General features: G+C 38.4%; 2 protein-coding genes across 2 annotated transcripts; one reads left to right on the top strand and one right to left on the bottom strand.

Annotated features, from left to right (window-relative positions):
• Positions 1-95: 95 nt before the first annotated feature.
• Positions 96-4,900, top strand: LOC132148489 (pre-mRNA splicing regulator USH1G-like). Its single transcript, XM_059557182.1, has 3 exons — positions 96-386; positions 3,052-3,502; positions 3,604-4,900. Exons 1-3 carry the CDS (start codon positions 223-225, stop codon positions 4,408-4,410), a joined length of 1,422 nt encoding a protein of 473 aa, XP_059413165.1. The 5' UTR covers positions 96-222; the 3' UTR covers positions 4,411-4,900.
• A 2,480-nt stretch (positions 4,901-7,380) lies between these two features.
• LOC132148720 (protein amnionless-like) lies at positions 7,381-9,883 on the bottom strand. Its single transcript, XM_059557420.1, has 2 exons — positions 9,857-9,883; positions 7,381-9,119 (listed from the first exon to the last, which is right to left on the bottom strand). Exons 1-2 carry the CDS (start codon positions 9,881-9,883, stop codon positions 7,653-7,655), a joined length of 1,494 nt encoding a protein of 497 aa, XP_059413403.1. The 3' UTR covers positions 7,381-7,652.
• Between the last annotated feature and the right edge of the window lie 16,029 nt (positions 9,884-25,912).

Below are 25,912 nucleotides of genomic sequence, written 5' to 3'. Positions count from 1 at the left end.
AGTGCTTTTCAAATCCAATCATATATTATTTCGCATCCCAAATGGGGAAAAGATTGTGATGACCGAGCTGAAGCCACACCCTCACGAGCAGCAGCAGCGCGAGCGCGTCCGACGTGTCCTTGGAAACTCCAAGTGCCTCACGCGCGCTGCAGCGGGTCAGGGGTTCAGACCTAACGCGCAGAGCCCGTGAAAGAGTGATGGAGGCTGAGGTTCGAGATCGCCATGAATGACAAATACCACAAGGCAGCTCGGGATGGCTACCTTGACTTGCTGAAAGAAGCGACGCGGAGGGACCTGAACGCCCCGGATGAAGATGGCATGACACCGACTCTATGGGCCGCTTACCACGGCAACCTGGAGGCGCTGCGGCTGATTGTAGGGAGAGGGTAAGACTGCGCGTCACTCCCTGCGTTTCATCATTAACACGAACTGGTTTACTTTGTAGATTTAGTGGAAGTTTAACCCGTGTGTGTCCATGTACGCCTCATATGATACGGCTTACGCAGAGCTCTGGTCACACCTCAATGCTGGTGATGGTTTTATTAGGGTCAATTGGGTGTGAAATGTGCTGTTTTCAGTTCTTCGGTTTACTTCCCTAAACCTTTTCTTGTGATGTTTATGGTGGAGTTATGTAATATGACTTTTTATGTAATAAGTTTGCAGAGAACCATGCCATGTTATCATAAGACGATAAATAGTTAGGTTTTTCCTCACTGTAAAACTTTTTTTTCCCCAAGTAACCCAGAAGTACTTGGAAATGAACTGGGTTTATTTAAGTCAAAAGTAATATGTAGCACTGACTCAATACTGACTTTAGTTACATCAACAAAAGACATTTTTGAGAGTCAGATCAGGTCGGAAAAATCAACTGTAATATTTATTTGTACATTTTGGGCATAGCAAACCATCAGCATAAAACCAAATTCTTATTAAAACTAATCCTATTTTTGCGGTATTTTTTAGATGTTGTACTTTTTTGTAGCTCAGACTAGCAGAACATACCATTAGCAACAGCACCAAGGTCACAGGTTCAATTCCCTGTTAATGCATGGACTGATTAAAAATGTATACCTTGAATGCACCTTAAGAAAGACATACTCCCCTTGCTACTTCTTAGTTGCCCTTATTCATTTGAGTTGTTTTATCACTAACAACGTGAAAACAAGTTCCACATTATGTGAGCTACAGCCACTCTGTTAATGCTGACGACAGAAGACCGATAAAAGCGAACACACAAAAGCTTTCATCATGGTTTCCTCTACGGGTTTAGAGGCCCTTTATAAAAGCTCTCAATTGTCAGAAGTTCTTCCTCTGTTCGGCAGCATTAAATGGATAATCAGACTGTCTGAGCATTGAAAGCCACTGGCTATTGTTATCTCCTCCATGTAATGCAAAGCAAGCATCGTATCTTTATGGTAAGTGTGCACATAGCGATGCCGGAAGCATGATTTCCCACAAGAATACCTACCGTTTAAAGAAAAAGGCATTGAAGAGGTCATAAGTGCATTACAGTAAATGAGAACAGACTCTGACCTGTCATGAACCTTGCTATTAGAAGTTGAAACAGTAAAACGATGGTAAAAATAGCAACTTAGTAAAAAAAAATAGACATTTACGGGTAGTAGGAGTCATATAGCAGTCAATTGTTAAGTGATGGTTGGAGATAGCATATGACATTACCGTATATAATGCACCACTTCTAGACATTTTATAATAATCTGCTAGTCATATGTCTTATTAACTGACAGTATTAGTGGGGTAAAAATGACAGGTCATAACTCATGGTCTAAGACCAGCTGCAGTACATGTCTGATTGGGTTGGATTAAGGATTTATAAGGGTGTCTCATTTTATAGGGCAATAAATTAAGTTAATATATTTGATGGAGGTATTGTAAAGCCAAAATCAAGGTCAGGCAGGTTAGCAGGTCATAATCCAAATTCTGGCTTGACCCAATAGTGCACACAGCTCCCTTTGCTAACTGTGAAAACCTTGCAGCTTTTTTCATCCATAATGCATCACTGCAAGGCTTCACCTGTCACCCATCAATTATTAATTAAGCTCAGCCAGCACTAGATGCAGAAACAGAAAGATACAGCATAACTGTAAAGTGAAAACTCTGAAACCAGCCTTTGTCAGTGCAGTTTAAGTCACATGTAGGTGTAGGTGCATGGGGATATACTTTAGTTTAGTTTCAAGCAATCCAATTATCATATCATATCATAATGCATCCCACTATAACGAGTCATTGCAAAGTGTGTTGTATAGCAAGTAACATTAATGTTGAGCTCTACTAATAGAGAGTTCTGTAGGTGTTTGTAGATTTTTATCAGCAACAAATTTCCAATGAGTGTGTGCTAAAAATGCATTTTCTAGAAGAGTCTGCCTTTTCTGAATAGTTCACTATCGATGTAGTTTTAAGCGGTCATAGATTAGAATATTATGGAATGATTTGGTATTAATTCAGAGTATAGGTTCTTTATTGATCAGACCTGTGGTTACAGTCTGAACTCAGGAATTTAGTGTGACATCACCTGTGCAACTCTACCATTCTTGTTAGTAAGGAGACACCCAGTTAACTCCCTCTTATTCAAGCAGCTGATCAAATTACAGATCTAGTGCTCTGGATTGGCACAAGGAGAGACAAACCTGGACGACTGGCTTAAATAAGAAAACGTATGCATGTAAGAAAATTAAGAGATTGTATGAGTTGTTAAACACACCTGTTTGTTCTTCTCATGAGGATTTTCTATATCGAATGTGTAGAGCAGGTTGTTTCAGTTTCATAGACTTATGCATTATTTACTGGCCTTCACGGATGACAAGTCCGTGCTGAAAACATAATCAAAAAATCATGGGATTGCCAGTGTGGTCTGCGCTATTCTTAGAATATAAAACAAGTGATAGCTTAGACAAGCCATATCCAGTGTTACCTAACACATGAAGGGTGAATTATATTAAATATAAAGGCCATAGGGTCTGAGTAGTAATTTCACAGAGGTCTCAGTTAAATGCCACACCTGATATGGATCTATCACGGCTCTTCTTTCAGGGGGAACCCAGATAAGTGTGACATATGGGGGAACACGCCACTCCACCTGGCTGCCTCCAATGGCCATCTCAACTGCCTGTCCTTCCTGGTGTCGTTTGGTGCCAATGTGTGGTGCCTGGACAACGATTACCACACGCCTCTGGACATGGCTGCCACCAAGAACCACATGGCTTGCGTGCGCTATCTAGACTCCATCGCTGCCAAGCAGACAACCCTCAACCCCAAGCTAGTAAGCAAACTGAAGGACCGGGCTTTCCGTGATGCTGAACGCCGCATCAAGGATTGTGTTAAACTGCAGCAAAAGCACCGGAGGCGTATGGAGCGTAAATTTCAGAGAGACACAATGGAAGCATCGGTCTCTGATGCCATGAGCTTCTCCAGCTACGCCAGCAGCACCTTGAGTCACAAGTTACACCACTTCAACACTGCCACTAATGTGCCATACTCCCAGGTCAGATTTTCTGCAATTGCTCTGAAATGCTTAAATATCTGTTTTGTTTAGTTGCATGCCACAGTAACTGAAGCTACACCTGTACCATCTTTTCGCTCTAGGCTACTCTCCATGCCACAGCCAGGGGCAAAACTAAGATCCAGAAGAAGCTTGAGAAGAAGAAGCAAGGTGACGGGACATTCAAGATTTACGAAGATGGCAGGAAGAGTGTCCGCTCTTTGTCTGGCCTACAACTAGGCAATGATGTCATGTTTCTGAAGCAGGGAACGTACGTCAACCCTAAGGATCGGACTCGTCGTAACATCCGTGATATGTTCCGTAATGACAACGAGGATGCTGTCTCACGTGCCATCAGTGAACCCGACTTGCACGGCCATGATGTAGATTACTCAGAGATCAGCACAGACTCGGGCCATGACTCGCTCTTCAACCGGCCCGGCCTGGGCACCATGGTTTTTCGTCGCAACTATGTGAGCGGTGGACTTTTTGGCATTGGTAGCAGAGATGAAGGCAGTCTAGCAAGCAGCCAACGGGTTGATAACGTGCGCCTCCGCAGCCGGATGCATCGCGAGCCCGGCCTGGATGATGATAGCATCGGAAGCGCCCATAGCCTGCAAGAGAGGAACATACAGGAGCTGCCATGGGAAGAGGTGGAGTTGGGGCTGGATGACGATGATGAGCCTGACACTAGCCCTCTGGAAGTGTTCCTAGCCACACAAAACATGAACGAGTTTATTCCTATCTTCAAACGGGAAAAGATTGACCTGGATGCCCTGTTGCTGTGCTCAGATGATGACCTCAAGAGCATTCACATCCCCTTGGGGCCTCGCAAGAAGATCATAGACAGCTGCCAGCACCGATTGGAAACCATGGAGGAGCCAGGCTGCATAGAAGACACTGAGTTGTGAGGTTCTGCCCTTAATGTCTGTTTTTACCTCAGTGAATGCTGAAGAAAAAGTGTTTACAGAACTGTTGGTCCATTATTCTTTGAAGATGGTAATGTACTTCATCAGCATTTGGCCAGTGGACCAGATATGCTAAAGGAGTGTCAAGTCCTGCTCCTGGAGGGCCACTTTATCTCTAGAAGTTTCTCCTGATCCTGGAGACCTTGATTAGCTGGTTCAGGTGTGTTTAATTGGAATCAACAAAATGAAAACAATCTGTGTGGTATGTAGAGAGTCTCTTGTAATATTTTTTTTAATAGAGAGATTTATAGAGGAACATTGAAATAGCTGAAATTTATATCTCTGTAACAACTGGCTATATTACCTCTTTAACTGACACAAACAATGCATTATGCATAAAAATGGTAATTCAGTTCAAAATGAATGGTTGTCATGTGGCAAATTCAGAGAGTGAAAATGAGGTCACATCTCATTACACACACTCTTAGGCTCAATCCCAATTCTATTTTATACCCCTTCCCCTTCCCCTACCTCTCCGCCTACCCCTTCCCGTTGTCCCTTGAAACAGAGTGTCAAGGGGTAGGGGAGACAATATTCCCCTAAGGATTGGGACACCACTACTATAACGTCACACGTCATGATTCGTCGTCTAGCTCTTACAATACACATATGCTGGTGTGCATTAGAGCCTTTAATTATTGTTCTGTATTAATGCCTTGCTTACTGACACACACACACATATTGGAAATCGTGCAGCTCACACATCGAGGAGAAAATAAACTTGTCAACGATGCGCCACGACTTTTATTAAATACAGTTTAAATACTGAATCGTTACATTATATTTTCCAGCGACGAGAGGATGCAATCACTGTTGTTAAGTAAACTCACTCTAAAAAGATAAACGCACAGACGCTAAAACACGCAACTTCCATTTCTCTCTCTCTCTCTCTCTCTCTCTCTCTTTTGAATAGGCAATATTTGAGAAAATGGTTTAGCGATTTCTAATTATTGGGGGGATTAGTCTACGGCAGTTATCGCCCTGATTATGCATGTGCTGTGGCAGACATATGACAATGATATGACATTAGCAAATATTAGCGATTTTTTTTCAAACATTTCTTTGAGTAACATGACCATTAATATGAACTCACAATTGAATGTAACATAAAACAAATGATTACTTTTCGTTTAAATCTTTATTTATGCCAAAAAAGCTTACATTTATGTGTGTTTTTGTTCGCTGTAGCAGCCATGTTGCCGAGATAATTCATACCCCTTCGTTTGAAGTGTGGTCCTGAAAAATCTTCGTTTGAAGGACTATCTGGCCCTTCCCCTTACCCCTTACCCTCCAACCAAAAGAGAATCGAGACACCACTACCCCTTCACGTGAACGCGCGAAACAGAGGGGAAGGGGAAGGGTTAAGGGGTAGAATTGGGATTGGGCCTTAATCTCATAATATTTCTGCCCCCATGGGGCATATATCTCAGTGCCTGTGCATTCTGTGTCTGCACATTTCTAGACAAAATGTCAATTAAGGCATAACTTGTGTATAGAAGTTGACAAAAGTTTTATAATTCAGCTTTAGCTAGTTGTTGGACAGCTGAATTGTGAGCTAAATTTTGAAATGTACAGAGAATGGATTAATAGAATCTGACCTCAGTGTTGCTGTTGTGGGGACTGTATGTTGGATAAATGCACCCTCACATTATGTTGCACATAATGTTTATATGTATCTGGCCATAACACGTTTTTTGAAACACGAGTAATTGGATGAGCTGTGTGACTCATGGCTGAGTAAGTGTACACAGAGAGCCCTGTTTTGATTCTTGGAGCATAGATCTCATTACCACCGAGTCATTGAGTTTATCACAACAGTAGTTTCTGGTTGAACTAAAGTATATTGTCAGTAAACAGTATAGTTCATGCACAGGTCTGGAGTACAACAGAGATCTGTGCTTGAGCTTTAACATGATGTCTTCCTTCAACATTTGTGAACACAAACAGCATTTACAGCCATGTTTTACAATGCATACATCAACTTTATTTATAATGTTATTTATTGGAATGTAGCTATTAAATTGAAAAGTTTTGCAAAATTTGTTTTTGTGTGACTGATCATTTGCTTTGAATAGTGTGTTGACGTTTAAAGTGGGAAATGTTCTGGACAATACATTTTGGTAAGTATCAAAGTGCTGCATTTACTTTTGCCCTGCCTTTTTTAGTCCAAATGGTAACAGATAGAGGTCAGCATTTTTGTGTTTTTTCATAAGTGTGATCTTTACAAAGAGATCAAATGACCCATTAGGATATGACAATATTTATGCTAAATGTCCTTCCTGACATCAGGACAAAGATCAGAACTAACTGGAAGACACAAATCAACATGCACGTACTCCAGATGACAGCTCCACCTTACACTGAACCGGAGTTAGTAAGGTCATGAGGGAAGGCTTACACTTATCATGCTTTCTCTGGCCTGGCAGTACAACAGCTTAGATCTTTACCCGAGGCTGCACTACACTACATTACATCTGCTGTCTGCATTACAGCCATATATGTACATGTAGTGCCTATGTTCAAAACTACACTCTTAATAAGATCTTAACGGTATAAAGAGATTTTCTGCCTTGGTCCTGCACATTTTCCCACTGCACTACACATTTTGTACTTTTATGCTCTCCTTTTTTTTGATAAAGCGAATCCAGATCGTCGGCTCATCAGAAGAGTTCTTCATAAACTGAACTGTGAAATAAAAGAGACATGATAAAATGCATGGCTGTGGACCCTGGGAACAGGAAAAGCCTAAATGCTGTTCAGAAGAACCTGTAATGTAACGTAAAAAAAAACTTTAAATATCCAAAGAGTCATTTAGCCAATCAAGAAGCCAAAACAGGTTCTTGATAAGAACTGACTGGTATAATTAATGTATTCATAAAATGCAAACTCCCTGAATTAAAAATAATAATGTGACAATAATATAGCCAAAAATCTCAAATGCTTTAAAATTTTTTATTAAGAGAAATGATTATTCAGTATGAAATTCATCTTTCCATCACAACATACAGAACTATATATATATATATATATATATATATATATATATGTTTACCAAAAGAACCCAGATAAAAAATGTTTCAGTGTGTGATTTTGATTAAATCATCAATGATTGTTATGCTGTGTTAAAATCCTTAAGAATTATTTTGCCATCACATCCCCCATCAGATCCACTGATACTAAACCTTTCATGCACTAAAATCAGTTTCATCGTAAACAGGATTTACGAAATGCACTCCTGACTGAGTTAGGGTTATCGAGTTTATCATCTCTGTCCCGTACAGCCCTGGTTCCTCAGGCATCATAGTCGGTTTGTCAAACATGGGGTTGTCAAAGCCCTGGTCCAAGGTGCCACCAAGCTCCCCAATGTCACTACTGTTCTTCCATTTGCTAAATGAGGGGATGCTAGGCATTCTGGGTATCTTAACAATGCCACGACGGTAAAGCAAAACGACAACTGCAAGTAAACCCACTCCAAGCAAGGAGCCCAGCACTGCACCCACCACGACCCCTGCACTGTTTCCAGCCGCCTCGCTGCTGCTCGCCCCTGATGATGCCTGAAACTCTGCGCTGGTGATGCCGAAGTTCAAGCCGTGGTTGTGCACATCCTGCACTACGTCTCGAGCGAGAGCTTCAGCCAGCTTCCCGGCATCCTGACCTGTCTTCTGATCCAGAAGCAACACCTGAATCTCCTGAGTGGCTCCGAAAGGAATCACTCGCAGCAGCCTCTGCTCTTTTGACATCTTCGACATGGCCATCTGTGTCGATTCATACTTATGCTGATTGAGAAAGAGGTGCTGCAGCCGTTGGCGATACGACTCAAAGTTGAAGCTCGAAGAGAACTGAATGTTCACAATGGCACCACAAACATCGCAGCAGTGTCCCACCGGGTGCAGGGGTTTCTTGCACTCCAATGAATCGCATTTCACATTTGAACAGATCTTGTCTCGATTTCCAGAGTTATCACAGATGCATCCCGTGTTATCGTCACAGCCTGAACTACCAACTTTAAGGGTTGAGGAGCCATGGAACTGCAGCTTGCCAGAATTGGACGTCAGGTACTGAGAAAACTCAGAGCTGCTGGTGAACTTTTTCCCAAGCACAGACACACTCTTCACGGGCACGTCATGATCAGATGAAACGTCCACACGGAATGAGGTGCCCTCTCGAAATACCACGTTGTCATACTGGCATGGGACACTCTCCTCGTGGACTGAAAACTGATATGTACCTCTGTGCAGATCATCGATAGTGGTCGCAGCCACCCACATCGATGGATCGAACCATTTCAGAGATTCTGGGTCTTTAAAGTGTGCCGTGACCCCAGATCCACAACCAGGATCTCCACCCTCTCTTACAGTAAACCCAGCGCCGGATGCCAGAATCAGTTCTCCATCCACCGGCAAGCTCATTCCAGCGATAGTGTGAGCCGTTTCGACATACACTGATACTTTCCTCTGAGCTAAAAACACAACTTGGTCGTTACCGCAGGGTACAGAGCCTTTATCCCAGTTGGTAGCATTTTCAAAATTGGTGTCTGGAGTCCATTGCTTGTAGAGTGCGTTAGCAAAAGGTAAAATGCAAAGGAAAACCAAGACATTGTGTCGAAGAGCCATGGTGAAAGGAATGGGTAGGAAGAAAGACAGAGCCTTGACCTTTGGTCAGTCACTAACGGTGCGACTATCACATGAGTGCTCACTCTTTAACTTAGTGACAAATTCACAAGAGCTGTTTTGTCAGTAAAACATCTACTACAATGACAAAAAAAGCACACATTAAGACTAATAAAATATATTTAAGGCAACCTGTTGCTGCTCTGTTGTGTACTCCTAGCAGCGAGTTTCAAGAAAAACATGGTCTAAGGATATAAGAAAAACTGCATTGTTACATTACCTCCCTCTCTCTGTCTCTCTCATGTTTCTTCTTAAAGGTAATATTATTTCAGTATATACAGTGTCATTGAAAGATGCAGTAAGTGATTTCCACCATTTGGCTAACTTGTGCTGCATTCAAGCCATGTGGTTATTACTGTGATTTCGAGATGACAACACGTGACACTCTACTTGGAGCTCTTCACTCCCTTGGACTCGTAACTATTGCACTATCAATGCCTAAACGCAGTGCCTAATAAATCTGAGGAAGTTGGGTGGGACAAGTTGTAGTTCTCAGAAAACTCCCAGGTCAAAAGTTGTAATTACGAGTTCTGCGGAAACGTGAATGCTTTTTACAAGAGTCTCGCAATCACGGTTATCACGATGTGGCATGAACGCACCTTTAGCCACTTAATTATACTTAATTTATTATACATGTCATCCAGTTCAATGTCAGCAAGCCCAAAATTTGCTAAATGTTATCCAGCCAAATAGTGTTTCTGATTGGCTAATTTACAGACCTGGCAGATAATGAGGTGTTTAGCCATAATACTAAAAAGCATAACTAAATAATGATACAAAAACAATACCTTGAAGGATTAGCACATATGCTACAATTACACAGTTCTCCAAGTTACTCTATATTACCTTGTATATGTATTTTTCCTTCTTTTTTATTTTACATCTCCCGACTTTTGCTATTATTCAGCACAAAAAATAAATAAGAAATAATGTTGACATAGAACAGCTGATATCACGAGAAGGCAAACCTCTGCTTATCTTGGCCTTTGTTGTCCTTTTACTGTTGTTTCAGAACAGCTAGTCACTTTTATTTGTATCTGAGCAGGACGGTGCTAATGCTAAGCAGCATCTAGACGGAGATATCATGTTATATCTGATCTTTTTCTCACCGCTAGTCAGATAATGGACCAGTGATGTACAAATCTTTGTATAAACGAAATAAGAACAACAACAGACATTTGCATGCAATTCCATTTAGGAATCATTATTTTGGTCACCATGCGCCACCTAAAGGAGGACAGCTTAAATTAAATATTAGTAACGTTCCTGCACAACCGGAGGCTGCAGTTGTAGGACCCCGAGTGGACGTGTGTTTACATACAGTACACGTCAGCAGGAAATAAGACTTCCTGCACCAACATGAACACACAGGTGAGTTGTGACTTTTATTTCCTTTAAAGAAAGCTGTTATGAAAGAGCCGTCAATGACTACATGTAGAGTTTTGCATCTTCGGTCACGTTTAAGTGCAGCTGTCTGCATGAATTGTGGATGAAGAAATAATAATGGTAATAATAATAATAATTATTATTATAATAAAATCGGTTGGATTATACATAAAATTAAAATGTCGTAGTATTAAAACTTGAACTGATACAGTATTTGTTTTGAAGGACTTTCAGGGTGAAGTGCCATTCATTATTCCATGAGGATGAAAGTGCGTTTAGGGAGAAGAAATCAAATATCAAGTGAGTTTTTAGAGTTAGGAAAACACATAGACTACAGAAACCGTTTGACATTAAAGGCAGGGTAGGTAATACATTTATAAACAACTTTCTTCCAAATTTGTTTAAACTTTCTATATATATCAATGCATAATTAAAATGTAAGTACTCTGATAAAAAGAGTATAAAAATCGAGTGACTCTAGACCGTTTAATCTGTATTAAACACAGCTCATTATTTCCAATCGGGACGAAATGTAGGATTGGCTTAGGCGACTGTCACTCTCTCACAACCATGGCAACCACCCTTTTGCCACACATGACCTGCCCACTTGCGCGTGCACGTTTGATTTGAGGAATTCAAGAGGCACGGATCCTAGGAATACCAAAACAATGGCAGAGAAACAGCAAGCAAAATTCACAGTACCGGCCTATGCAGTTAGTGAAGGCAAACCAGGCAAAAAAAGGAAGACAGTAACAGTACAAGAAAAGGCAATGAACAAAAAGTCTTTGGATAAACAAAGAAATAAAACGTGAGTTAATATCAGCGTGGCTTTCCAGCGATGGCGAGAACTGAGGGAACTCAAGGGGCTGAAAAGTGACTCCTTGATGGCTTTATTTCTGCTGGACAGGTAAATCTTTCTTTTTGTATTTTGATCATACATATTTTTTTGTTTATTTTTTCATGAAGCATGTGTCATTAGCACACGTAGCTGCGTAATATAGCTAACATAACATTACTTAGCGAGCCGTAGTAGAGGCTTTGGAAGGAGCCCAGAAGGGAGGGGGTGGAGTGAATGGAAATAATGAGCTGTCTTTAAAACAGTCGTGAGAGGTCTACAGACACTCGATTTTTATACTTTCTTTTTCAGAGTACTTACATTTTAATTATGTATTGATATATAAATAAAGTTTAAACAAATTTGGAAAAAAAGTTTTTTATACATTTTTTTACCTACCCTGTTTTTAAGTGGCATTTAAAACTGCAAGAATGATCTCTTATTAGAGTGAGCATCTAAATACTTCATCTTATTATTTCTTTTCAAGAATGTATAATAAATCTGGTCTTCTCTATGAAGCACATTTCTGAATGTTTCTGTGTGTTTTATATACGAATGTGACGGGACGGCTTGAATCAGGTCGATGAAGAAGGTCACAGTCATTGTATCTTTGATTCCAGATCAGTGCGTCTAGCCACCCACGACTTTACAACACAGGACATTAAAATATTTGTAACTATGGAAGTCAACCATATAATACAAATTAAGTTTACTGTGTCTAACAATACTGAGGTAATGTACAACTTTAAAATATAGCTATAGCTAACTTTTATCGCAGCTCGAACAAAGTTTAATGATCATGTTTTGTCACTGTTAGTGAATGCAAGTGTAATTATTTTTTAAAAAGAGCAGGGTTTCCTCTTTTGAGTCACGGTGTTTAAATATTAAATCAATAGTTCATATAAACGTGTAATTCTGTCATCATTCACTAACCCTCATGTTGTTCCAGGCCAATATTGACTTTATTTGTTCTGTGGACCACTAAAGGAGAATTGTTGAGGATCTTATCAAGCACCAAACAGAATAAAAAAAAACTCACATGATAGCTTTGTGTGAAAAACAGAAGTTGAAATTCAGATTTACTGTACGCAATAAAACAGTAAAAATGTCCTCCGCCGCTCTTCTCAAATCTTACTCTCAATTTCTGCGTATTTGAACATGCTGATGATAAATATTAGCTTTTTTAGCTTGTCAAATGTGTGGATCCATCACTTTTATGGTAAAGAGCTGTGTTAAGATTCTTCGAGATGTCTCCTTTTGTGTTCCGCACAAAGAAAAATATAACATCATACATGTGAAACAATGTAAGGGGGAATGAACAATTAAGAGAATTTCATATTTGACTGAACTATTTCTTTCATTTATCTGTTTCCTTACAGTGAAGCAGTAAAAATGTCTCAAACGCTGATTTACTGATTCTCTGGCTCGGTCTGATCGTGTCCAGTGTTTTGGGTTTTCTCTGTGTTTAGTTCCCTTCTCTTGGTTGGTGAGTTCCAATACATCAGTTTGTTGCATAAAACCTTTGAGCTGTGAGCTGTAACCTTCCTAGTGTGTGTGTGTGTGTGTGTGTGTGTGTGTGTGATCATGGGAGTTGTGCTGCAGTGGGCTAATCTATGAATATGTGCGATGCAAAGTAGACGGTGCAACCAAACTGAAGAACACGGCAATTATTTTTCTACTGAATACATTTCTAGTATATATAATAAACTTCCTAAAAAATGAACTGTTCTTTATTTTTGTAAAGGGAGCAGACAAACCAGAGGGACCCTAATTTGACTGTGGCTGGGTTAATTTTATTTGTTCCCCCCTGATTTTGTCTGGTTGGGCTATTTTTATTTTTTAAACTAATCATCATGATTTTTATGGAAAATTCTTCTTTCTTCTTCACGTTCCCAATGACAGCTTTTCTTTTCTTTTTTGCTCAAACTTTGTGTTGCCTTATCAGTATATAATAAGATCATTAATAAGATTTATTATTTGTATAAAACTTAAAAAAGTTCACATTAAAATCTTTTGAGTATAGTGATCTGAAAAACGTCTTAATGATAACTACAGTTATACTGTAAATCAATGTAAAGTCTCCTTCAGCTGGTCTCCAGGTGTCTCTGTTGCTCCTCACATATGTGTGAAACTCTGCAGTGATCAAGGTACCATTAAACAACACTTGAGAATGTGAGTGTTAAGATCTTAAGTACTAAAAGCGAGAATAGCGGCAGTGCTTAATAAACTTTTGTCCAAAGCCTAGCGATATTTGACATATCAGTATAGTAGGGCACTTTAACTGTTGCCCTCATCGATTTTGTTTTATTATTAGAATCATTCGTTTATGTTTGTCTTTTTGTTTTTAGTTTGTGGACAGATTCTCACTATTAACTAACTATTAACTACGACTTTTGCCTCAATAAACCTCTAATTGGCTGATTATTATAAGTAAGGCAGTGGTTAAGATTAGGTACTGGGTTGGATTAAGGGACTCAAAATACGCTCATGCACAACAAGGAATTAACATGTGCTTTATATTATCAATAAATAGCCATTATGCTAGTAATAAGCGACTAGTTAATAGTGAGAATTGGTTCTTAAACTAAAAAGCGTTACCCTAAATTGTTTGATATCTGCTGAATTTTGATCTTATAAGGTAATAAGTGATAAATTATCAGTCAAACTATGAAAAACTCTCTCTTTTTTTGTCCATGTTTGACTGTTCTTTGAGCTGTTCTTACAATGACATATAATCCTCGCTGTATTTTGCCTGGTTTAGTATGTACACTACCATGTTGTTCGCGTTGCAGCCCATAATTGGAGTTTGACCACATACAGTAGGGAATGAGATCCGTCCACAGTAAAATATGACAAATTACAACTTTTGTTTGATAGCTGCAATATACATTAAAATAAATTGCCATTTAAAATTGGTATTTTCTAAGAAATTCATCAGACACACATCAAAGGAATTTCATTGAATTATAGGGGGAGAGCGGGGTGAGTTGAGCCAGTTTTTACTTATGGAGTGTTTAAAGTGATCACATGACAGAAATGAGTCCAACTTAAGTACATAAAACTCAGGATGTAGTGCATCAAGTTAACAAGTTAAATTCAGCATGTCAAACTTAATAAAAATGTTAAAAAAATTATGGAAATTGTATGACAATGTAGACATTGAATTGAAATTTGAAAGGCATTCTCACTCCAGCTCTGAATTGATCTCAATCCTGCTGGATAGAGGTCAAACTAATACTCTCTACAGGTAACCAGCATCACTCATCACCACATGCAACGTCAAAAGAAAACCAAGTGTTTGTTGATATCAACAGCTTCTAATATAACAACTGTTATCGTGGTATCAACACTGTTGTCTAATCAGATTACAAGAACAATTTAATCGCCTTGCACACAATTGCATGCAAATGCATGATTGCCTTTTATCTATTATATCTGATTTCTATCTTTTACATCTGTTTAAATAAGACAATATCGATTAAAGTGGGATTTTTCATTGACAAGCTGATAACATATTCACGGGGCAGACACCAATTATGCCTTAACAGTTACTCAAGCCACTCAATTTTCCATCTGTCTCACAGCCACAAATATATATAACAGTAATATTAAAAGAACAAGTTCAACAATCACTTTATTAATGATGCATAGTATACATAGGCAAGCAGATGAGGGCAGAATATAAACGCAATCCGCTTAATGGGTTCAGTGTTTTCCATATAGGCCTAATGGTTTTCTATGGGAAACCATTTAACGTGAAACTTTGCATATTGTGTTTATATTCGGGGTTCATGTGCTTGCCTGTACAAAATACACATCATCAATAAGGTTTTTACCTTTTAATATCTGTTTTATTACATTACTACTGCGTAAAAATAACTGGTCAGTGGAGCAGAGCTTAGTTTTGTTCCTCCAGGTGGGCGTTCATATGGACTGATTTTTTAAATAGTTAGAAAGAATGAAGTTGACATTAAAAAGGTCACATATGCAAGTCAAAAACTTCAACATGACATGACTTTGATTTGGTGTAAGTGGAAGGTCAAACGTATTGGCCTACATTTACATTAAACCAATTTGAGAGTGGGATTAACTTTCTATTTTCATCCAATCACCACTGGAAGAAACTGACGTCCAAGCTGAAATGAAAATGATGTTACAACATCTTGATCAAGTCTTGACTAATATTTGACGTCAGATTTATATCAGGGTGCCCACTGGGCTGTTGCCTTGCAATAGCATCATGAGATGCTTAACCTTTGACCCTCTTTCTTGCCCAGATGTCCATTTTATATGTTTAAAAAGTAGCATGCACAATAAAAACAACTTACACATTAAAGAAAATTTTAAGGACAGTATGGGTTATTTAGGGATGACGACCCATTGGCTGGCCCCATTATTGTACACTTCACTTGCATTGGACGGGTGATCAATATCAATATACTGTAAAAAAAAATGTTTAACTTTCTAGATCAACAATACATTTTCTTCAAAGAATTAAAATGTACTGACTGAGTCATTAATCTTAATCAGCTGCTTTGAGAGCAGTGATGTGATTGCATGCTGATTAATTATTGCTTTGCAATGTGTCTTAATTCTAATAAACATTATGACAATCATTTGTCATTATAGCACTAAGCAGGCTTAAGTTATCAGATGCCAGATACAAGTAATTAAAAAACGTTACTTACAATCCTTCAGTGTCCTGACAAGTGTAAAAATGGCACCTTGGCGGAAAAAAGGCGTTCTTATAGGTGAGTCTCAGACTTTGTTTGCAACCTTTGACCCTCGGGTCAGGCAGTATTCTTAGAATATGAGCATTAAATCCCTTTCAGTGTCTCTGAATACCTCTTTGGCAAATAGAGACATTCGCAGAAATCAACTCATTGTCTATAGCTCACTTTACTCTTTTACAACATGTTGTTTATGACCTTGAATCCACTCCTAGTCCATTTTTTTCACTCTATACTAATCGACTCTCATTTTTGCAAAAGAATTACTAACTTGCGTCATAAAGGCAATAACACTTAAAATGCGTCATACTTCCTTTTATCAACTGCCAGTACAGATCTACAGATCCACATTTAATCCTACAGTCTGGGCTGGTTTAACAGCTTTACGTTTATTGTTGCTCATCAAAATCTCAAATTCAATTGCTATAGAATTATTACATAATAATCTATGCCTCTGCATCGACTTTTACAATAAAAGAGCATTTTTTTTTTACACATCATTGATTAACCAGATAATATTTAGCAGTTATAGCACTTCTGAACACCAGAGGAAGGAGGGCAATCAAGATTTCTCCTTGCCAAATTTCCCCGTTGAGGAATTTAAGATATTAATTTTCTGAAAAGCTGCTTTGAATAAACACAGATTGTTGAAAGTATAATACAAATAAATAACTAGGCTTGACAGGTAATCACTCTTCATTCCGAAATCGTGCAGCCATCACTGCCTAGTCTGCAGACTTATCATTCATTAGTGAGTTTAAATATACTGCACAGGGATTATAGGGATTAGTGTAGATAATATGTCTCTGATAATTTTGATATTTTATCATATTTACAGATCAGAGATGATATGGGTTATCTCTAGTCAATCTTATAGGATATCTTTTATTGGTGTGTCAAATTTGGATAAGTAAATATGCTTATCTGTAGTGCTTCCTTATCTTTGAGATCAGCCTTTTCAGGGCCACTGGGATATCATTATGGTAATGGACTACACAAAACCATTGGTGAGGTCATATGGCAAAATGGGAGTTGAAATGAATTTTTAGAGACTGTTTTTTTTAGTCAACCGTTGACTTTTTGGTGCATGTCAGTATGCTATTCTTTGATCGTGTGTACTCTGTTAAGCGTTGTGTACACAGTGTAAATGCAGTGACATAACACACTTGATGAATACTAAAAATTGTTTGCACACATTTGCAGGTGCATTTACTACGATTTTTTTATTGATGTTAAGTGTGCAAACAATTTACACCAGAACAATCACAGGAAAGTGCTATATCTTGTATACATTTCCTAGAGGAGACACCATGGGGCTGATTCAGTCAGGGCCATTGAGGTCACGGCTGTGACAATTTTGATATAAACTTCCAAATGTGGGAATTTTTAATGCATAATTTTTGTTAGTGATGGAATGAGTTTGCACTCTCCCTTACTGGTGCAGTGCTTTTTTGAAGACCCAGGAAGGATACTGGTTGCTGGTTTGATCTTTGGGACACACTTTATTTTAGGGACCAATTCTCATCATTAACTTATATGAATGCATACTATTACTAGTATATTTGCTGTCTATTAGTACTTATAAAACACTTATTAATGGCATATACATGACCATATTTTAGATTCCTTAATCCTACCCAATACCTAAACTTAACAGCTACCTTACTAAGCATTAATAAACTGCAAATTAGGGTGTTATTGAGATAGAATACATAGTTAACAGTTAATAGTAATAATAATTTATCCCCAAACTAAAGTGTTACTGATCTTTGTAAAGAGAGAGCAACTGGTTACCACTATTATCGCTATGAGCAAGGTGCTTACAAACTATGTCTGTATCATAGATGTCATCTATGATAATGTATATGACCTCAAGTTAGGGGTCAAGGTTTGGCAGGCTGACTTTACCCACTGCTGGCAGATGCATAATCACACTGCTGGGACAAAATAATAGCAATATAAAAGTAGCTGTTTATTGAGGCACCAGAAAAGAAGACCAGTGGATCCAATTGGAAAAATGTGCCTGCGACATTGTCCATGCCATTTTGATTCTACAAGTCATGGACTATGGTAAAAGTGTTTTTAAGTCATAGCGTTATTGGACAAGGTACAGAGTGAAAATAAGTTTTCCGTAATCTGCCTTTGCAATTATAATTTGGGTGAAAAGGAAAAAAAAGTGTTTTAGGGTTAATTTCAGCTGGAAACTGCAGTGACTTGTAGGTCATTTTTTGGAGCTTTGCAAATGACTGCAATGACTTTTGCAAGTTACTTTGAAGTCTCTAGTAACTGATTCCTCTTATACGTATAATTTAAGGAGTTACATGCCATTTACAGCTTTTATTCTGGAGATGGCTAAATGTACAAGTGTTCTTGCAAATTGTTATCTGTGTACATCTATTATGGCTCCAGATCTCCAGATATCATTGACCTCCTTGCCTATCACCAAAGGAATGATATATGCTATGAGAAAGCATTCAGTTTAATAGTAGATTACGATCAATTAAAAATATGAATGTGTGAACACTGTCACAGCTGAGGTGAAATTTAATTGCTAAAATGTTCTTTTACAGAAGTGCCCTTTAATTTGGCATGTGCCTGTATAGCCCCTTTCTCCCAGGTCCTCACCTCTTTGTTGTTCTGAGTGGGTCTTGAACCCGGGTCTCTGTCATGCAAGGTGGACACACTAACAAGGAGAATAAAGACTGCAGCCACTAGTGCATCCCTTGAGATCAGGCAAGTGAGGTTTACCTGCACAGAACCTACTCGCTGGCCTCCGTTACACTCACTCCCCTAAACCTCACTACCATCTGGGTCACGGCACCAATGTAACCCCTCTCTCGGGTCCTCACCGGCACACCCCATTCTTGTTCTAAGTGGGTCTTTGGCTTGGGAGGCGGATGCACTAATAAGGAGGCTAAAGACTGTAGTCACTGGCATCAGCTCATACTCTCTTGCATCCGTTACACCTGGCAACATTATACACTCTCACATGAGATATTTTATGACATTGTTAATTTGCACTGTGGCTTCAAACCTTGATTTCATGGGGTCAGGAAGCATCTGTTGACTCAGATGGGGGAAAAATGTCTTCTGTGCTAAAAAGCATCTATATGCTGTCTTTAATTATTAATTTGGAAGTGGTTCTGAAGAAGGAAATCACAAACACACTTGAGATCTTTCCTTGAGGCCAGTTAAAGAGTTTTATTTGGAAGTCATAAAGTAATTGTTATTCTTGCAGTCACGGCTCTGGCCTGGGGTGAGGTTGCGTGCTTGCATTCAGATAATAATTCATTAATGAATAGTGTTCTATATGTGATGGAGTTTGAAGAGAAAGGCATGACAGTGTACAGTGTCATCTGAGGCAGGCAGGGTGTGTTTTTTGAGGAAATGGAGAGGCAGCTGTGGAAACACGAGAGATCAAATGCTATTGTGACTTGCTTTTCAACTGGAGCTTATAAGGTTAAATTATGTCTCTCTTTATGATGTGCAAACACTGGAGTGGATGGACAAGAAGTCAAATCAAACCACTATAAAAATGCCAAGGCCAAATTTTTAGGTTTGAATAAATTGCAGTGTCATGCTTGGAAATGGCTGGCAGGGAGTGCCAAAAACATATCACTCTATGCTATCCCTTATGTTAGCGAATAGGCTGCTTAACACAGTTACACCACGTGCAGCCCCCAAATGCTATTGTTGTTGCTGTATCTGCTCTGCATTCAGTGTAGGACAGCATTATTTATCTTGTTAAATTATAATCCTCCACGTCCGCTGCATTCTAAAAACTCAAGCAATTTGATAATACCTAGAATATCAAAATCAACTGCGGGCGGCAGATCCTTTTCCTATTTGGCGCCTAAACTCTGGAATAACCTACCTAACATTGTTCGGGAGGCAGACACACTCTTGCAGTTTTAATCTAGATTAAAGACCCATCTCTTTAACCTGGTTTACACATAACATACTAATATGCTTTTAACATCCAAATCCGTTAAAGGATTTTTAGGCTGCATTAATTAGGTAAACCGGAACCGGTAACACTTCACATAACACCCTATGTACTTGCTACATCATTAGAAGAATGGCATCTACACTAATATTTGTCTGTTTCTCTCTTATTCCGAGGTCACCGTAGCCACCAGATCCAGTCTGTGTCCAGATCAGAGGGTCACTGCAGTCACCCGGATCCAGTACGTATCCAGACCAGATGGTGGATCAGCACCTAGAAAGGACCTCTACATCCCTGAAAGACAGTGGAGACCAGGACAACTAGAGCCCCAGATACAGATCCCCTGTAAAGACCTTGTCTCAGAGGAGCACCAGGACAAGACCACAGGAAACAGATGATTCTTCTGCACAATCTGACTTTGCTGCAGCCTGGAATTGAACTACTGGTTTCGTCTGGTCAGAAGAGAACTGGCCCCCCAACTGAGCCTGGTTTCTCCCAAGGTTTTTTTCTCCATTCTGTCACCGATGGAGTTTCGGTTCCTTGCCGCTGTCGCCTCTGGCTTGCTTAGTTGGGGACACTTCATCTACAGCGATATCGTTGACTTGATTGCAAATAAATGCACAGACACTATTTAACTGAACAGAGATGACATAACTCAATCCAATGATGAACTGCCTTTAACTATCATTTTGCATTATTGACACACTGTTTTCCTAATGAATGTTGTTCAGTTGCTTTGACGCAATGTATTTTGTTTAAAACGCTATATAAATAAAGGTGACTTGACATGAATTTTTCATGCCAGAAATGCTAATTTATTTTACCTGGGTTTTGGATGTTCACTGGCTCATCTTCGTCCATCAGCTGAAGGCTTGCATGGCTCTCAGGGAACTGAGATTATGACAGTAACCAGAAACATTTTCCCTCAAGGCATAAACAGATTTGATGTTTTTTGTGGTTTCCGTGACCTCTCGCAAGATCCCTGCCGAAAGTCTTATGATTTGTTTTCATAACAATATAAATAAAGGTGACATAACATGATGAGTAATGAGATACCCTAAGCCTTGAATACCGCTCTGGAGCGGTATTTCAGATATTGTGGATTTAGTATGCGTTAAGGGGACTGCGCTTTGGTGTTTTTAAGACCTGGGACGGTCTTGCGCACCTATACCTGGTGTGTGGTGAGTGCACAACATCACACTGTACCCTTGTACTGTGGCTACTTGTGATGATCGTGCACCAGAGAGACACAGGGAGAGCGAGAGATCCAATAGCAGGTATTTTAATATAGAGTAATCCAAATCGTTGTCGAATACAGCCAAGGTCAAAACCAAAAAGACAGCCCAAACAAAGCAAACAAAGGAAAGGGACAGGAAAAGGGAACTCGGAATGCGAGATGACTCGGAGGACGAGCAGACAGGAAGAATCTCGGGGGAAGGGTAAGGACTCCATACAAACAACAGGAAAAGACTGGTATTTATAGGGAGGCTAATGACAATAAAGTGACTGCACCTGGTGCAGTTAACAGGAGTGCAATTACTGTGAAGACAGGACCAGACTAGAGGAATTCTAGTGCCTACGGTGAAGTGCCTAAGGGGAAGTGAGCCCACTAGTGGACACCCAGGGAAACAGGGACTAGACAGCGTGACACTACTGTCACATCATCCAGGTGGATGCTGCAAACTGGTGGTGGTTGAGGAGAGACCCCTTCATATGATTGTAAAGAGCTTTGGGTGTACAGCAATACACAATAAGGCACTATATAAATAGTCAAACTAAAATTTATTCAGACACGTTCAACATTTCTCATGTTATCACAGTTTATTTGCTATAGTTTAGAAAATTTTAATAAAATGACAAAAACTCATAGCTAAACTGTCAGAACAAATTAATCTTGATAATATCAGTGTCACGGGTTGCTACTGTGAGGAGCATGGAGATGCAAAGTCCAGCTCAAACAAACAGTCTTTAATAACATCCAAGGAAACAGGAAAACACATGTAACTAAGTTTGACATTGAACAATTCCAGACAGAATGGGTTAGAACTTAAATAGGGCAGATAACGAGGGCCAGACAGGTGATGAGGATAACTAAATGACAAGGAACACCAAAACAGATAACTTTGATAGAAAGGTATGTAATTAATTATTTTATTTTGCATCTTGACTTACATAAATTAACTATAGTGTCCTGCACCTACTAGTAAAAAAAAAAAAAAAAATTTGGTGTCAATTGCTATGTTTTCGTGACAGTGGCCCATCAACTGTTCTGAGCATCTTTTTAGGCTGGCCTCAGCCAGTTGGTTGAGATTGCCGGAGGGCCCATTATAATCGTCACCACCTTTCACCCCACTAGCAACGGCCCTGGTCAAAATACTAATAAACAAATGTAAATGTATAAATTACATATGTATAACCAAATATCTGTTAATATCAAAACTTTCTGTTGATTTCTTTTTAGAAACTGGGTTTGTGTGGAGTGTTACGTTCGGGAACCCAGGGAAACACAGGAGACGAGAGATCCAAACGCAGTGTGGGTTTTAATGGGTAATCCAAATCAGAATCCAACAAGCAGGGGTCAAAACCAGAAATCAATCCAATACAAACAACAGGGATAGGAACAGGAACAGGAAACTCGGAAAGCGAGGAAACTGGGTGACGGAATGAAAGGACTCCATCCAGATAAACAGAAAAAGACCGGTTAATATAGGCAGGGTAATGACTATCAAGTGAAGACACCTGAGTGCAATTAACAGGAGTGCAATTACTGTGATGAAGGGACAAGGCTTTGTGGGAATTGTAGTGCCTACGGTGAGGTGCCTATGGGGAAGTGAGACCACTAGTGGAGACTCAGGGAAACAGAGACCAGACAGCGTGACATGGAGCCATTAATCTTTTATTATTGTTGTTTTCATCATCCTCATTATTATCTTTGGACTTTTATGATTTTATTATTTCCTTATTTTAGAAATGACCTTTAAATTTACTTAATTTTTTATTCGGATTTACACTTTCTGTGGAAACATGAGAGATCAAATGCTATTGTGACTTGCTTTTCAACTGGAGCTAATAATGTTTAATTATGTCTCTCTTTATGATGTGCAAACACTGGAGTGGATGGACAAGAAGTCAAATAGTGACGTGACCAACCAAGTGACGTGACCAACAGCCAAGTACGGTGACCCATATTTGGAATTCGTGCTCTGCATTTAACCCATCCGAAGTGCACACACACAGAGCAGTGAACACACACACACACTGTGAACACACACCCGAGTAGTGGGCAGCCATTTATGCTGCGGCGCCCGGGGAGCAGTTGGGGGTTCGGTGCCTTGCTCAAGGGCACCTAAGTCATGGTATTGAAGGTGGAGAGAGAACTGTACATGCATTACTGTGATTTCTGTTCACATCCCTGTCTCGCCGTCTCCACACATTCAATTCAGTCCAATTTTTTATGGATTAATGAATAACATTGCTGCACTATTTTTATCAGACAAAATGCGTCACCAACCTGTTTTATGACATTTGTGCATATTACAGCCATGATGCAACATGTACTGTCATACAATCATTTTTTAATTTCACTTAAAAAAAAAAAAAAAGAAAGAAAAAAAAAAAAATTCAAAGACCAGTATTTAGCTTTATTTTCAACATTGCCTTAGTTTTTGTTGAGAAAATAATACTTATATTATCCTCTAGTGAAAGGCAATGCAAATAGCCTTAAGACGGAAATTGCTTCTGCTTTTCATGGAGATGTTTAAGAATATGTGAATTTTTTTATTGTTTGATTCACTGTGGCTAATATGTGAATTTCGGATGCAGTCCAAAGGTACTGTACTTGTACCTTTATCTTTATTTTTGCAACAACACAAAAAAATAATTATGTACTTGTAGCTATAAATTCCTCGGAGTCTGAAGCAGTGATGAAGATTTACATTGTGCTATTCTCCCTATTTTGCCTTTACTGGTTATTTCCTGCTGTAACCTTTAGAAAACATGTATGTATACTGATACATGATACGTGCGTAAACGTTTTTTTTTAGTGCGTTTCTTAGGTCACAGTTTCTATAAATTAATTTGTCAATTTAAATTCATTTATCATCACAATCCACCATCTTATTTGTTTTTGCTTGTAAAGATACTTAATATATGCATAATTTTTTCCTGATTCAAACAAGAGGACCTTTTTCACTGCAGAACATGATATTATGAACTATGGAAGCACTTAAATGGTTTAAAAACATCTTACTGATGGATTGGTTTATTACAAACACATAGATTTTCACTTAGCAAGACATTAACTGATGGACTAGAGTGGTGTGGATTACTTGTGGATTATTGTGATGTTTTAATCAGCTGTTTGTACTCTAATTCTGACAGCACCCATTCACTGCAGAGAATCCATTCATTAGCCAATAATGCAATGCAAAATGAAGAAAAAAAACTCATTTCATTGAATTAAAGGTCAACTTAATTTCAGAATTTCATATCAACTACTCATCTAATAATAAACTTTTTAGCATCTTAGTGTCTTTATTGAGAATTTAATTTAAAAGCCATTAGTTCATGCGAAGCACCACTGTCAAACACAGAAATATAATTTCACAGTGAAAAGAAAACAAGGAATATTTAACATTTTATCACATTGGTGTCACATCAGCTAACCACTGGGGTACCTCAGGGTTCAGTGCTGAGGCCCCTCCTCTTCTCAAAATACAACATTGCCAAGACCTATCATCTGTTTTTCTTACTACTGCTACGCTAACATCAAACTGTTTGACATCTGACTCCAGAGTGAACACATCTAGGCTAGAGAAAGTATTTAAAAAAAATAAGGTAAAAACTCAAGAAAAAGAATAACTAAACATGTATAATATCTAACTATAAATATCAAACTAAAAGGAATATATAGACTTTGAGACTGCGTGTGTTTGTGGGAGATGTCATGATGCAATTTTCCTGAAATTAATGGGATATTTTCTTTATTATTGCTCTCCATGAGTTTTATCACCTTTCTTTATTGACACACAGTTACAAATCATTAACAAACTATTAGTTTATAGTTATTTCATAGTTTTGTTTGAAGAGATAATTTTGGTTTACTGAGATAGAGACACAATGTGTTCATTGTCAAACTCCAAAAACAATTTATTTTTCAATCTTAAAAAATTCCATTATTATTTTTTAAGTTAATAATTGTGTTTGTTTGTCTTGTATATATATATATATATATATATATATATATATATATATATATATATATATATATATATATATATATATATATATATGTAATTTTATTTTATTTTTTCCATTAGATCAGATGACTTGTTAAGGTGTCATATGACCATGTTACAATGTGCCCCTCAGATGATACAATGTGCATCACCCATAGGGCAAGTTGTCACATTCCACTTCTATTCTTTTGGGGTAAATAAAGAAAAAGGTATACACTGTAATTATGAAACAAAACCACATATTTATATTACACTGTGAAATGAATGTGGGGAAAAAAATGATCTGAACCTTATGTGGATTTACACAAATTGAGAAAGTCAAAGTCCACGTATACATTTAACATGTAAAATTTATATACATTTAAAGACATTTAACTGATTAATTTTGCTTCTGTAATTTATTTACAATAATGTGCACTGATAAATCAACCACAACATATATTAAGAATGGCAAAAATGTTCAGTTTTGATTAAAAACATAAATAATAGTTTGAAGACATGTCATGTAATGCGTCTATGATTCTGTTATAATGGAATATAATCTAATTAAATATAATATAAATATAATCTAAATAAAAATGTGCAAATTTTATTAGATTGTAAAAATAACAAGTTATGCTATTTTGTATTTTGCCTTGTAT

This window comes from Carassius carassius, chromosome 9, assembly GCF_963082965.1.
Source record: "Carassius carassius chromosome 9, fCarCar2.1, whole genome shotgun sequence".
Classification (NCBI taxonomy): domain Eukaryota; kingdom Metazoa; phylum Chordata; class Actinopteri; order Cypriniformes; family Cyprinidae; genus Carassius; species Carassius carassius.
The sequence above is the reverse complement of the archived record's forward strand: the minus strand, read 5'-3'. Positions and strand labels throughout refer to the sequence as shown.